Source organism: Neofelis nebulosa, chromosome 5 (genome assembly GCF_028018385.1).
Source record: "Neofelis nebulosa isolate mNeoNeb1 chromosome 5, mNeoNeb1.pri, whole genome shotgun sequence".
Classification (NCBI taxonomy): Eukaryota; Metazoa; Chordata; class Mammalia; order Carnivora; family Felidae; genus Neofelis; species Neofelis nebulosa.
The window spans coordinates 85,932,433-85,948,537 of NC_080786.1; the positions used below are offsets into that span (position 1 = coordinate 85,932,433).

The following is a 16,105-nucleotide window of genomic DNA, read 5'->3' on the forward strand; positions in this document are numbered from 1 at the left end:
TGACGGCTGAATGTGATATGGTATCCTGGATGGGATCCCGGAACAGGAAAGGACATTAGGTTAAATCTAAGGAAGACTGACTAAAGTGTGGGCGTTATTCAATAATAACAGATCGATATTGGTTTATTAACTACAATCAATGTCCCATATTAAGATATTATGTTAATAATAGGGGAAACCGGGTATGGAGTATATACCAACTCTCTGTTCTATCTTCATAATTTTTCTATAAATCTAAAACTTTTGAAAACAATCCAGCACTTGGATAAAAACAGTGATACAGATGTAAAGGATATACAAAGGCCCAAAGTGCCAAGGGTCAAAGGGGCCTCTATGAAGTCAGGGTGAAGACATGCACAAAAGCACACACATGCACGCACACGCATGAAGATATCTGGAAGGGTGGACACAAAACTGAAAACTCTGGAACTTCAGAAAACACACACGACCTACAAGGCCAGCGTGCTCCTGTTATATCCAGCAATACCCAGGATACCTGGCTCGGGAGGACAGAGGAGATGATGGAGTCCAATACCTGCATTACTAGCTGGGGAAACTGAGGCCAGGAGAGAAGTGGAGTTGGACAGCCTACATCCTAATCTCTTAGTCACTAGGTGATTTTGCTCTAATGACCTCCCCTCTCCGAGCTTCATGTTGTCCATTTGCAAAACTCACACATTTGACTCCTGCTCGCGCACGGAACTGTTGGGGGGCTAAACAGATAACAGATCTGCTCGACCGTTCAACAATCCCTGCTCCCTGCAACCCAGTGTCATTCATTATCCAGGGGCAGACATAACCCCTGTGGTATGTGTGTCACACAGCAACGGGACAATGTGATGTCCCGCTCCAGCTCTGAGATGACAACTGGCCGGACCACCTCTGGGGGCAGTGCACCCCACCCCGCACAGTCCTCTCCACCTAACTAGGCACCGGGTTTCTCCTGCCGGCAAGTGGGGGAGATAGCCGTTGGCAACCAGGACAGCTGGAGGTGTTTCTAGATGGCCTAGCCTGGGAATCACTGCCTTAGGGGCACTGATCGGGCATCCACACTTCACAGATGAGGTAAGCCACGCAGGAGAGGGGTACGAGGTGGGGCAGCTGAGCTCTGATGCCTCCACTCTGCCCACTAGCCCCTCCTCACAATGAGGGCAAAAGCTCTGCTATTTCTCCTGAACTGTGTGGCTTACATCTGGCTTCTCGCTTTGATCGAGCTTAGCCTCACTTGAGGCAAAACTGAGTATTCTCTACTCACCCCAAAGCCCCAGGCACAGGGCTAGGTCCCTCCAAAGTGCCAGCACAGGGCTAGAGGCAGAGCCGGCCCTCGGTTTTTGGTTGATGGACCCACAGGCCAACAGAGAGAAGCTTCCACAAATGCCTCAGAGGCCAGGTCTGAATGGGAAGCCTGGAAACATGAACACAGATGGGCCAGCATCTAGCCTGAGCCAGGGAAGTGCAGGGATGCCCTCGGTGCACATGGGGGTGGGAACTGCGGACTGTAGACAGCACTGGCTGGGAGTCACAGCTCCCAGCCCTGCCCTTGCTCGGGTAGCCACTGTGACCCCGGAAAGTCTCTCCCTCTCTCTGTGCCTTGATTCCCTTCAGGTGGACATGAACACCCTTTATAAAGATGGGGGCGTTGCAACTGAGGGGTGTTTTGTGCACAGACAGGCAGAGACACCCTCTTCCTCACCTCAGATGCCCCCTCCTCAGTGTGCCCTAAACAGAGCCGGTCAGAGCGCCAGTCCTCATGCCCCAAGGATGACCCCACCTGACTCCTCCCAGGCACATAGAGAAGTCCAGACACCAGTGCTGCTGAAGTCTAGACACTACAGCCAACGCCCGTAGGAACCCTGACCCCAAAGATGCCAATCTGCACCACAGGCCAAGTCAGGAGAGTTCTTCACGCCTCAACCTGCTAGGAGGCAAACCAGCAGAAAGGGGGCACAGACCCGAGGGAGCAGTGGCCCCAGGCTCCACTAGGACCCAAGATGTGTAAGCCATCTATGTCATATGGAGCTGGTTTTGTCCAAAGCTCGTCATAAAATCAATCAACTGGAATTTTTTATACTCCCTACTCGAACAGAAACCAGGGTTAAAAAGGGTCAAGGGCGCAGGCTAGTCTACAGAGTCCAAGTGGAGGCACAGCATGGCGAAAGCAGAGCTCTATTGCTCAGGCCTGGGCTCCAGGGCCCCTAGGGGAAAGAACATGAGGCCTAGGAGAAAAACAGAGTTTCGTGACCTTTCCAGGGCTGAGATCTCACCAAGGTCTGAATGAGACAGTTGGTCTCCCTCCTCCCCACTTCTTTCTGCCTGGACTCAGGGGTTTGTCAACATAAGCCTGAGCCTACCTCCAAAAGGCTGAGGAGCATACAAGGCTCCAAAATACCTTTTCTTCTTCCCTTCCACCTTTCCCTCAACCTCATTTATATATTCAACAAATATATTCTTCATCTCATTCCCTTGGAGCATCTATCTCAATTCAGTGCGCAGAGGAAAGCAATCAGATGGGGCTAATTCACACTAAAGTGAAAAGGACTGGCAGGCAAGTGGTTCCATGACAGGAATAACTGCATGATTTGGCAGGAGTTTACGACCCCTAATTGGAGCTCCAAATGGAAGGCTATTTGCTCTGCCTACTCTCTTAATTCTACGTCCTCTTGTTCTGGCCCCACAGAGCTGCTAAAAGCTGCAAGTTAGGTCATAACTTCCCGCAGTAGCCAGCGTAATGCCACCATAATAACCTCTGTAGCCCTGGCACTCTCGTGGAAAGGGGGGAGGGGCTACGCACAGGTGGGGGATGCCTGCCAGGTCTTGTCTTCCACATGTGTATATGCTTGGTACACATAGGCATGGTGCACACTCACGTACACAAAGGCACACTCTAGATGAGCTGCTGCTTGAGGCCAGGGAGTCCACCTGCGGGTCTCTCACGGCCCATCCATAATGCCCAGCCCAGCCAACTCTCGGCGTAGGTGTGCAGCCGGGCACACTATCTCCCAGAGTGATCCACTCCCCATCTCAGACACATCAGCCTTCCTAAAGCACAAGTCTGGTCAGGTACCTCCAAGTCAAAAATGCCCACAAAGACCCCGTCTCCTATGGACAAGGGCCAGCCCCTCAGCCTGGCATCCAAACCTCCACGACACATGCCAACATTTCTTTGCCCATCTTCTCTCCCACTACTTTCCAGCATGTGCTCTGATATGTTCATCACAACAGGCAGGGCGCTATTTCCCAAACACACGCCGTAACTTCCCAGTTGCCTCAGCTGCTCGCTACCCATTTCAAACAACAAACCTTTACCCACCCTTCAAAGTCCAACTCAAGGATCACCTCCTCCATGAAGCTCTCCTGTTTCAAGCCAAATGCCTGAGACTCATCCTTTTCTGAAACCCTCAGCACTGTGTGGCTCTCCCTTGTGGTTTTCTTCACATCCCACCCTAACTGCCGGACCACGCCACCCACCCCACTGCCATGAGCCCATGAAGCGGCAACCTGGCAAACATATCCGAGACACCCAGAGGGGCCAGCACCGCATCACGCACACACTAGACCCTTGGCAAAGAACGTCTACTGGCAAAGGATTAAGCACAGGACAGGAGAGCCTTCCAAGAGAGACTCCTGGGGCCTCTGGCCAGCCTTACACACTGCTGATTGTCTGGGCACCCGCCCTCCCTGCCCAGGGAGAACACCACAACCACGGACCAGGCATCGTGGCTCAGCCTCAGTGACGCCTGTTTTTATGGCCCATGTTGCTCAGCTGGAGCCAGCAGCTCCTCGGAGCCATGTGACACAGGGGAGGGAAGCCGGCAGTCCCCGAGGACCTATTCTTCACTCCCTGTAGCTCCAGCTGGGTAAAAACTGTTTTCTTTTCCATTACATAAAGATGTTTCCAATGGTGACAAACCTACCAACAGATAAAAGCCCTGTGGGTGTGATTGAGGAGCGGAGGGAGGCTGCAGGTCAGTGGCAGGACCGGCCAGCCAGCCACACGTGACCCCTCCAACAGGCAACGGAAAGGGAGACCAGCTCTGACCTAAATCAGAGCCAGCACGTTCTGCTAGCAGGGCGCCTCAGTCCTCGCTCTGCAGACACGGTCTGGGGGGTACTGCTCCAAAGGGGGACAATCAGAGCAAAAACACATGGGGTTAAATGCACCCCACCCAGCCAGGGCCTCTCCACAAGGCTGCAGTGAGGAAACCAGGTTTCGTAAGCTTTATGGGGCTGCAGGGGTGCAAGAGGCTGGACATTCAGGTCTGGCCATGAGAATAAGCATGGGACGGTCACCAGAACCCAGGCTGAGAGGCCCAACTTGCCCTACAACTCAGAGCAGTGCCCTGACCTCAGTTCCTTGCTTCCTGTCCTGTTGGTATGCAGCTACCCAAGGTCCCTCTGAGAGGGCAGACATCAATGGGCATAGAAAACCATGCAGACCCTCATATGTACAGGCTGATGACACGGGGCAGGGGGTAGTTGACACAGGCTGGCTTTGTAAGGATCACCTCTGGCCCAGTAACTCCACCCATGGGGAGTTACCATAAGGAAATAATCCTAATTAGAGAAAATAATCTTTATGTATGTGTATATTAATCACAGTGTAATTTGTGATTGTAGAAAAAAATAGAAAGTGTCAGATAGCTGAGAACAGGGAAATAATAAAGTAAACTAAGTTTCACCTACTCAATGGAGCCATTCAAAAATTTTTCAAAGACTATGATTACACAGATAATAGTGATGAGTGACATAATTGAAAATGTCACAATACAGCTACACTTGTACCATTTCTTATGTTTTTTGAGTTTAAATGTTCAATTGTACATTTTGATATGTACAAAAAGACTGAGAATGTTTGAAATATATGCATAACTCCCACTTTGCCCAAGTTTTTAAAAAGCTATGTGCTGGGGCACTTACGTGGCTCAGTCGGTTGAGCATCCAACTTCAGCTCAGGTCTGGATCTCACAGTTCATGAGTTCGAGCCCCGCGTCGGGCTCTGTGCTGACAGCTTGGAGGCTGGAGCCTGTTTTGTTGGAGTCTGTGTCTCCCTCTCTCTCTCTGCCCCTACCCCGCTCATGTTCTGTCTCTTTCTCTCTCAAAAATAAATAAACATTAAAAAAATATATAAAAAGCTACATGTTGGGAAAATATTAGAAGATAGTCTTTTATGAATAAAAGAATAAAAGAATATGAATAAAAGAATCTAGTTTCTTTTAAACTAGAAAAAGAAGTAAACATATTTTAAAGGTAGCTCAGGAACAAAAGGGTGACCCTTAGGCTCCAGGAAGGGGAGGGTGACGAGAGGCTTCAACACAGAAATAACCTGCATGTCTGGGGCAAGCACCAGACAGGACCTCTTGAGACAGAACTCAGAAGAACACAAGCTTTTCTGACCCAGCCTTCCTGGGTGGGACCAAGTGCTTATGACCCACCGCACTCCCTTTCTCATTATCCCAGAGGAAAAAGAACTCTGTGAAAGAAACAAAATAACCAAAGTAGCCAAAATGCACTAATTACACAAGAACAAAACCAACAACAAAGCACAAAACAGCAGTAATTTCTATGATTAAAAAAAAAAAAAAAAACGAATTTCAAAAAGGCAGCAATAAGGAGCCATGACAAACTCAAGACAGCACTAACGGTGCTGGAAAACAAAGCATCCTTCCAAAAATTGCAGGATGTGCCGAAGGATCTGGCCGGCAGGGGTTCCGCGACACCGCCAAGTGCTGTGCGGCAGCCAGACTGCTCAGCAGAGACGCCCGGACTCCGCAGGAACTCCCAAGACTGCTCGTTCCGTTCTATGACTATCAGATTTTAGTAACTCCCAGTAACTCTCTTCTTAGGAAGTGGACTCTGGGCGGATGTAAAAGTGAATCTCTGGCAACACACTACCATCCACCTAAAGAAGGGACTCCCTATTTGGGCACATCAACTCCTTCCCCACCTGACACCGGCCCCTCAGAGGCGTGATCCCACTTGGACGGAAACTGAAATCTGATCTATTGCAGAGACAGCAAAGCTCTGGCCACAGCCTTGTCCCTGCAGACATCGCCCCCCTGGGCAAGGCCAGGCTTTAGGGCAGGGCCAAGTCAGAGAGCAGAGGGGTGGCAGCCTGGGGCTCCCAAACTCTCCTCATCTCCCTGGTCCTGCCTAGCGCTGTGAGGCACATCCAGCGTTGCTTTGACCATCCCCAAGGAGCTGTGTTTCCCCTACCTCTGGGTGGCCCACAGCATGGCCTGGCCTAGAGTTCAGCACATGCTGGGTAGTGACCTACCAGCTGATGAGGGAGTGGGGGTGTGGGGGATGGGATGGAGGGAGGGGAAAGTCAGGCAGGCCTCCTCCCAGATCTCCTGCTGTCCTTTGTCAGTTCTTCCCTCACAGCATTTCGCTGAGCCAATCACACATGCAGGACAAAAGGGCTGGAGCCAGGCCCTAACGCCCCATCTAGCCAAGACATTTCGAATTAGTTTAATCACGGAATCCTTTACCAAACAGAATCCTGCTCCAAAGCTTCACCTATGCAGCAATCAGGATGGACTGTGGAGGTAGAAGAGAGAGGTAGGCTAGGGTAGAACCCCTCTGCCCTCAGCCTCCCAGAACCGCAGAAACCCACAGGGGGATGCCTGTAAGCCTGGACTCCTCTGAATGCAAGCCGAAAGAGCTCACCAGATCAGCCCCCTCATTTTGCAGGTGGGGAGCCTGAGGCCTAGAGAGGCAAAGTGGCTCAGCAAAGGCACACAAGTGGCTGGTGGCAGGGCTGGACTAGCACTTATGTCTGTGTCCTCCCAGAATCCAGGACAGCAGGAACCACACCTTCCTCCCATGTGCATCACCCACGGCACCAGCACTGGTCCTGCCCAGAGGGATGCGATAGAAGGAGCTACTATTTGGAGAAGCAGCCCTCCAAGTCAGACTGACCGGGGCCCAAATCCCAGCTCTGCCACTTAAATGGCTGTCTAACCCTGGGCAAGTCAACTCCTCGGTCTCCCAGCTATGACGGCACAGGGCGGGTGGGAGGACTCGGTGGGCTCACAGAGTTGCACTGGCTTCTGTGAAGAATCACAAATGTTACCTCTTCCTCCACGCCCTCCTCTCTCCATCAGACTCTTGCTCAGTGACGCTTCCTGAGCCCTTGCCTTCCAGCTAAGAGAACACTCAGAGGCCTCTGTGTGTGCAGGGATTTGCCTTGTGGAGACAAAGTCACAGCCACAGTGGGTGGGCTAGAATTGCCTGTGGAGTCCAAGGACACCACACTGGCAAGGGGAACCCGGCTTCAACCTGCAACTCCTGAGCTCCTGGCCAACAGGCCCCTTCAAACACTGGTGGCTCCTGACCCCGCCTTCACATCTGGTTTGCTGGGCCAGAGCAGCGGGCCTCCACCAAATGGCCTGGCTGTCCCCTGGGGGATCAGGTTCTGCCTGGTCTGTTTGTTGGAAACCCATCCAGTCACAGATCATGTCGCAGCTACCCCAAGAACCAGGAACTCCTCTCCCCATCCCCAAAACCTCAGGCCACGGTTCACCAGCCCAGAAACTGGAGGGAATATTCAGGGCTCCAGAATCAATCAGGGACCACTGGGAGGAGAAGAACCCAGCAGCCTGGGACACTCCACCAACAAGAACCCTCCAAGGGTTCTAATCCAAGGATGACCAGACCTGCCAGCATTTCCACACAAGCCCAACCTATCACAGACCAGACAATCAATCTCTTCTGCCCCAGAGGGACCAAAGCCCAGAAAATCCTTTGATTGTGCGTCGAAGTTTCAGAAAAATCTTAGTTATAATTTGCACCTCTCACATCTAGATTGGATTTTTTTTTAATTTTTTTAAATGTTTATTTTCGAGAGAGAGACAGAGAGAGAGAGAGTGAAAGCAGGGGAGGAATAGAGAGAGAGGGAGACACAGAATCTGAAGCAGGCTCCAGGCTCTGAGCTGTCAGCACAGGGCCTGATGCGGGGTTCCAACCCACAAACCGTGAGTTAACGACCTGAGCTGAAGTAGGACGCCCAACTGACTGAGCCCCAAGACTGGATATTTTAAAGTCAGATGAGTTCAGGTAAAAACTAGAGAGAACAGGATCACAGATTTGGATGGAGGATTCTCCAGTCCAACCTGCCATTTTACAGATGAACAAACATGGTCCCAGAGGAGAGTATGTGTGCAGGGAGAGAGTCAGGCCTGGAGCCCAGATGTCCTGCCTGAGTCTGGGGATACTACACCGCACAACTCCCACTGTCCTCGTGAATGGGCCGCAGCATCTGTGCAACCCAGGGCCCTGCCCTTGAGTCTCTGGGCAGGAAGCTCTCTCACACAAAAGGCGTGCCTGGCACCCTTGTCTTCTCCCTCGTGCCTCAGCAGAGCTCTCCTCTCTGAAACTGGAGAAGCACTGGAGCCAGGGGAATAGATGCAAAAGTCAAAACCCAGGGCTGCCGCCCTGCAGTCCAAGTTACCTTTGGGCATAATCTGATGCATGGCGACCGAGAGGAAGAAGATAGAGTCGCTGTAGTAGGTCCCTGAGCCAGCACTGAAGTGCTTCTGCATGGCCTCCACCACCGGGAAGAGCTTGTCCGTCAGCACGCCAACATCATGGAAGACAACCTGCGGCAGGACACGAGGAAACCACAGGAGTGAGCAAACCGGCTGTAGACACCCGGCACGTGCTGCTTCCCCTCCAGGGGCCACGAGCAGGGCGTCCCGAGCGAGAGTTAAGAAAACGAGGAATGACGGCCAGTCGGCAAAGACTTAGCTGTGAGGATCGGGACACCACGTGTCAGAGTTGTGCAGGCATGCATGTTGGGGGGCACGCAGTAGAGGAGTGGGAGCAGTCCCCATTCTGATCTCTGCTTCTGAACTCCAAGCCGGGCCACCCTGAAACTGGAACCTGTGTTAAAATGTCCGGTCCCGAGATCCCGGACCCACAGCGAGTCTGGGCTTTGCCGCCGCCAGTGGCTGCTACAGGTGTCAGATGATCTACCTCCCTGTCCCACAGTGTGAATGGGGGCAGGGCCACTAGAAAACAGCCCCGGAAAATGCCTAGTGCTGCAGCAGACTCATCCATAAATGCGACCAGCATTTCCTAAGGGTCCCCAACACTTTGGAGGAGCAGTAAGAGGTACAAGGAATAACCAGGCACCGCTTTCTTAGGGTCTAGAAAGGTCACCAGCTGCTGAACCGAGCTCTGCAATTTATGGAGCACACACAGCAATGCCTGTGACAACCCAGGACTTCAGTGAGGCAGATGTCACTATTATAGCTCTATTATAATTACAAATTATTGTAGTTACAAACGAGAAAGAAGATGCTCAGAGAAGGGACACTTGCCCAAGGTCACATAGCTACTAAGTGGCAGGGCAGAACTTGAACTCTGAATCTGGTCTCTAGATTCCACCAAGTTTCACGATCTTTCCACTATAAATGCATCCTTTGTCTCAACAGTGATGGCATCAGCGTGACCGGGGCCCTAAGGAGTTGGCTTTTCCTTGTTTGACATCATTCCAGATCATAAATCCGTCCCACCTGTAGCCCAGCCTCACACAAGCTACCAAATTACCACACACTCCGCTCACACAGGCCTTGCACGGTCTCCATGTTGCTCCGTGTGCTCCCCAACCTATAGAAGACTTCACCGCAGACCAGTAGCACTCAATGCGGCCCAGGCCAGAAGCCTGGATGTTCCTCCTCCTCTCTCCTCAGCCCTCACAAGAGATCTGCTGAAGGCCCCTTTCCCCTGGTAACAGGACAGAACAAGCCTGCCGGGTTGCCACTTGCCACTCAGCCACCCCTATACCGACTCCAGGGCACCACGAGCTGAAGGAGAGGCCCGGCGAGTGCCCCGACTGGCTCACTCACCTGGTCAGCAGCTCTGCCAGCAGGAGAAAAGACAGGAGGAGAAAAGGTGTGGGTGGTGCCCCAGAAGTCCTCAAGTGGGTGGGCTCCATCCCGTCAACTACCTCTGCCCCTCCCTTTGCTCTCCCAGGCTCAGTTTGTCACCTGCCCAGCCTGCATCTCCAGAGCCTTCAGGTGCCAGATGGCTACAATAACCACCTCTCATGGCCCTGCGGTAGTTGGCGAACCACCCTGTCCCCTTCTCCCTACTTTAGGTTGAGCTCTGGGCCAGAAACCTGTTTTCATCTTAACTCCCTTAAGTGTTTGCTTTTGTCTGTAAGTCTGCTTAAATCTCGGAACACCATTAAACTTAGAAACACTTTCAGATTGTGTTAGCTTCGTCATTCCTGTATCTCTTTGCAAGTCTTTTAAAAATGTATTCACGTTTCTCCCCTAAGGAGAATAGTTATTTTCCTTTATCCTTTTCCTGGCTCCTTTTTCTTTTTCATGCCTTCTCAACCTGAGATGGGGAATCCTGACCAGTTCTGCTGTTCCCCGACACAGATGGCAAATGATGCCTTCCACCTCCTACACCAGCACCCCCGCGCTCCCCTCACCCCACCCGTGACTTCCAGGCTGCATGAGCAACCACAGACCCTAGGTTTCCCCACCTCCTCCCTTGTCCCCTCCAAACCAGCCTCTATTGTGCCTCTCAAGCAACTTTCCAAACACCCAAATTCACTTCCTCTCTCCTTGGCTTCAAAACCTCCAGTGGCTCACTGCCATCGGTTACTGTCTAACTCCTCAGCAAGGCATCAGAGATCCTGCACTGGTGATTCTGGATGCCCATGACACCCTCCCTCCTCTGGAGACTGGGCAGAACTGAACCAGGCTGTCCCCACCATGTCCTGCATCCTTGTATATCTGGAACTCCTCCCAGCCCCCATGTGTCCAGTAAACTCTTACCCAGTCTCCCAACCTTGATCAGACATCAGCTCTGGCCTTGGCTCAGCCTCTCACGGTTCATCACGCCCTCCTCTGCACTCTCTATCACACAGAGAGAGGTTCCGCTTCCCCATCTGACTCTTCTACAGGTCTCCGCTTCTGTGTCTGGTAGATGAGGGGCTGGGGCCAGAGGCTATGACTGCTCTGTGCCCCGTGCCCAGCCCCTAGCCACAGGACAGGCCATCACAGAGGTTTGTCAAACTAAATGAACTTACTAATTTAGCAATGAAGGCACTAAACCAACCTGAGATGATACAGAATATGGATAACAGAATATCTGTTATATGGAAATAATAACACCTACCTCCTAGGATGGCTTTTAGGACTGCCTGGGACAAGTAGATAAAGCACCTAGCTCAGGGGCTGCTACACTGCACTTACTCCTCAGTATTAGCACTCTGCCCCCTGTCCACATCCTCGGTCCCCTGAATCCCCTCTCCTCGCAGATCAGTCTTAACTCATAAGCCAGCTTTTCCCTCGGAGCCTCATTACACCTCCAAACCATGGCTGGAAGGAGGAATTTGACAAGAAGCTAGAAGCTGACAAGAGGGCTCTCTCGGAAATGGAAGCCTCTGTATTCATTAAAAAGGAAGACAGAGAACGGATATATACAACCAAACACACACACACATACACGCGCAGAGGAGAGCCTGCCAGAGCTAGGCTGGGAGAGACAGGTTTCAGCAGCCAGCTTCTTCCCCCTCCCCGGGCCCCCACTTCACCCCAAAGCTTCACGGGAGACAATTACCTCCTATCAGCATTAATAGATTTATGAGGACAAACTGTACTCAGCACATTGTTCCAAATGCTGCACAGTGAAGCAGCCTGCTCCAGTGAATATTTCATATAATAAATCTACTTAAAGACAAATTAATATGTTCCATGGACACGGAGCAAGAAGCAAACCACAGACACTACAAGTGTGAATCAAAACACCCAGGCCTACCAGGGTCTAAAACCAGTTTGCAAACTGTGATCTTCCAAGGGCAGGGGCAGGGTCTGGCACACTCTAAAGTCCCCAGTCCAGCCCCGGGTCTGGTGCCTGGCACCGGGCGGGGGGGGGGGGGGGGGGGGGGGTGCAGTGAGGCAAGAGGGGTGCAGTGAGGCAAGGGTGAACCGAGGGAGAGGGGCAGAAAAAATGTCACCCCTTCCTCTCTTCCTTCAAATCCCCAACCTCAGGGGCTGCAGGAAGAATCACCATACCACCTAGAAAACCAGGAGGAATATAAAGTGACTCCCATATTGAAGGCAATTGGCCAATGAGATCTCAAACAATGGATTGCACAAACTTGACTCTATAGTTTGGGGGAATTTAGATTAAAAAGTCAGGGGTGCCTGGGTGGCTCAGTCGGTTAAGCGTCCGACTTCGGCTCAGGTCATGATCTCATGGCCCGTGAGTTCGAGCCCCGCATCAGGCTCTGTGCTGACCGCTCAGAGCCTGGAGCCTGTTTCAGATTCTGTGTCTCCCTCTCTCTCTCTGCCCCTCCCCTGTTCATGCTCTGTCTCTCTCTATCTCAAAAATAAGTAAACGTTAAAAAAAAAAAAAAATTAAAAAAAAAAAGATTAGATTAAAAAGTCAATCGCTATTTGTAACTTTTATTGATTTATTTATATATACACACTTAAAATTAAAATACCATTACTTATAAAATACTGTTTTTCCCACACCCAACTTACAAAATGATTTCTTTAAGCTTTTCATGGGCCTCAATATTAGTGCCTTCATCAACCTGAGTTGAGTCATCCAGAGCCATTTTCCAAAACACATCATTCTTGTTATCCATTTAAGATGTTGAATACAGGGGCGCCCGGGTGGCTCAGTCAGTTAAGCAACCAACTTCCGCTCAGGTCATGATCTCACGGTTTGTGAGTTTGATCCCCGCGTCGGGCTCTGTGCTGACAACTCAGAGCCTGGAGCCTACTTCAGATTCTGTGTCTCCCCCTCTCTCCACCCCTCCCCTGCTCATGATCTGTGTCTCTCAATAATAAATAAACGTTAAAAAAAAAAGATGTCGAATACAGCTTCTTGTGATTTTACGTGGGATGGTGTCACTGGAAATGGTATCCCAACCCACAAGGATCCATGTTCATACCACCAAGGCAGTTGGGTTTTTTATCAGCCTATAATTACCTATCTCCAGCCACTTACTATCTTCCTTTTATTAGTGATCTTAAAGGCTCACTCGTATCAATATTCTACACTTGTAATTATGAAATCAAAACCCCAGGAATAATGACTAAATCTGTGTTAAATGTATTTGCCTCCTTTTATTTTTAATTAATTCTGTCAAGTGACTTCTAGAAGCACTTAAATTCAGTAATGACTGAGGTTGTTTCAGGCTAAGGTGTTCTCAAGCTGTACTTTATTGTTCAAATAAAGCATGTAATTGAGAGAGCGCTGTGTAATACAAGAGACTCTGGAAACACCCAACTCTTTTGAAAAGGGCAATTTGGGGATGTGAGAAGAGGGGAAGCTTGCCTCGTATCTACCACGCACAACATGTTCTCGACATTTCCAACGTGAGGAGACCAAGGCAAACAGGATGGCTGGTGCCAGGCAGAGGTCGGCGTCTCTGCCAGCCTGGCCCCGGGCTTGCAGGCATAGACAGGCCTGAAGAGCCAGGTCACTGCTCCCCTAATCGTTCATGGAAGACATAGAGCAATGCCACGCCTTAGCGCAACTTGGTGGAGAAAAGTCATTTACCACTTGGCATGCCCTACTGGGAGTCACGTCACACCATGATCCTGGAGCCAAGAAACGAAGTAACAGCGGCTGGCTCTGCATACAGACACCGGGCTTCCAGGAAACACCAAGGCAAGGTCTGCCTGAAGAACAGGACCTCCTCCAGCCGCAGAAACGGTGCCACAGGATGGCGACATTGCCTCCCCACGCTCAGCCAGAGACTGTCCCCAGAAGAGATGCTGGAGGGAAGAATGACAACACAAAGCTCTGGGAAACCACCCAAATCTAACATTCCTGGTGCACCTGCCACAGGCCGGAATCCATGTCCCGCAGGAACAGCAAATGGGTGTCTGCTTGCCCCAAGGGGCTGCCCAGAGCACTGGGTAGGAAGCCTTCGGCCCCTACGTCTGGACTCATGCCACCACCAGCACCGATGTCCAGCAGTGGGTGGGCAAACTCACCCCCCAAGAGCTACACCCCAGTGCTATGGGAGCCCAGTTCCAGCCCCTCCCTAATGTGACTTTTATCACTTCTGCAAGATGTCCTAGATGTAATTTAATTTTGCCAGGCAGAAGCACAAACAGCTGAAGAGGAAAAAAGAAGCCTGCTCATCTAATTTCCAAAGAATCCCCAACATCCATCCTCATGACCCACTTTACTACCGGCTCAAAAGCTACAGCCCCTCCTGCCATCCTCACGACAAGGTGTCCAGTTGCTACAGAACATTGTGTCTGGCTCCCTCCCCACCCTCATCTCCACCCCACACTTACTGCACCATCAGAAGTTTCCAGATAACCAGATCTGCAGTTAACGTGCTGGGACTCCTAGAAGATTCCCAACATTTCAGCACAGTCCATTTCCCCAAAACCTCGATCCAGCTAGGGAAGGAGGGACAAGGAGGAAACACGCTATAAGAGAAACAGGTCCAGCACCTACAGAAGAGACCCCTGGACAGTAGGTGATTCAGGGCCGAACAACATCAACCAGCAAGCGGTAGCCCCACTATCAGGAGGGGATCCAAGGCTCTCCAACTCCAGTGTGCAGACTCCTGGGTCCTCGCCCCAGGCACGGCGAGTCAGTTTGCAGGAAAGCTCAAAAATCATTTCGAAACTGCCCCGAAGTGATTGTACTGCAGGTGGTCCTCAGTGTGAGCAGCGCCCCACTGGACTCAGTGCCAATCACATGGCCTCAGGGTACTGGTTGGGCTCAACTCTAGAAATCACACTGCAGGAAGGCTGTGGGAAAACTCCCAGAGCATGTCCAAAGGAGAAGACCCAGGTGGCAAGAGGTCCCGAACCTCTTCACCTGAGGTGCAGCTGGAGGACCTATGGGTATGTGCCCCGGTGGGTAGGGAGTAGAGGACTATACAGTCTCACACATGTGCCAGGTCACTCTCCAGCTCCTCCGTCTCTCCTCACTCATGTTGCCACCATGTTTTATTTTCTTGCCTGTAATGGAGAGGGGGTAAATGTCAAAGGTGAACCCCTACCTGCTTTCAAACCTCAATTCTCTGTTGACTCAAGAGCCCCTAACAAGGGAATCAACCATCAGCCCCGAGGAAGAGCAGGCCACCATGACAGGAGGAGAGAAGAACCCAGAATAAGGAACTGGACACAGTGCCTTCTGTGTGCCCACTGTGGTTACACCAACATCTTACCCTTTGCCCTGTGACGTCCTCCTCACCTCCAGTGGTAAGGGGGTCTCTGGCAAGCAGGTAAGGAGATAAAGACCTTATAGCATAGCAACGTACACAGATTGTGAGGTTGACAATAACAAGGAAAAAGTTGGAGTGTCTTGTAGGTGCTCTGCTCTGTAGACTTTCAAACACCCGGGCCCTCCCAGGGAATTTCCAGGATGACCCCACAGAACTACAGCAAACCACTGGGAAAGAGCCACATCCTTGGAAGGCGAACACATGGAGAGGAGTGAAGAGAGACAGAAGGAGTGGCCCAAACACTCCTCCGTGGCTATGAATGAACCATAAGGTGGTTCCAAAAGAAAAATGGAAGCATGAAAAAAAATAAAAATAAAAAGGTCAATGCCATCTTCTGGACTCTGTGTTCATGACCACCTAATAGTGACATTAGACCGTGGCTTCTCGACCTTCCAGATATTCTTGACACGGCTGAGGGGCTCCATAACCAGAAATCTGTAATTTCTACAGCACAATACATCCAGCCAGTTTCACCTTGCCACTCGTCACCTGCCACCCAGCCTCCAGGCCCCAGTTCCCTCCTCTCAACACTTAGCAGCCAAAAACAAATGCCCTAGTCACTCCCCACTTTTTCCAGCACTCACTAAAGAATACATTTAATGATCTCTTTAAAGCAGTCCCTACATAGTGGTTATAATCATTCCTTAATTTACCTCTTTTACAAAAGAGGAGGTTTTGTTTTGCTTTGTTTTCTTTTTTTTACATTTAATGCTAAATTTTCTGACAGTACGAGCCAATTTTCTACAGTATAATGTTTTCCACCTCAAAAGATAAGAGAAGGTAGGAGACAGAAGGAAAACAGCCAAAGGATGGAAGAGATGGAAGGAGAGAGAGGAAACTACAGCATCAGGATTGTGCTATGAAGTCTTAGGATGTGCT

The 16,105-nt window shown here is 50.8% G+C and overlaps 1 protein-coding gene across 1 annotated transcript in view; it reads right to left on the reverse strand.

Moving 5' to 3' along the window:
- The window catches only part of XXYLT1 (xyloside xylosyltransferase 1), a 172,937-nt gene that overhangs the window by 133,804 nt on the left and 23,028 nt on the right, over positions 1-16,105 (reverse strand). Inside the window, exon 2 of the mRNA XM_058730910.1 lies at positions 8,450-8,597. Coding sequence (XP_058586893.1) covers positions 8,450-8,597 — 148 coding nt within the window. The remainder of the gene's footprint in view (positions 1-8,449; positions 8,598-16,105) is intronic.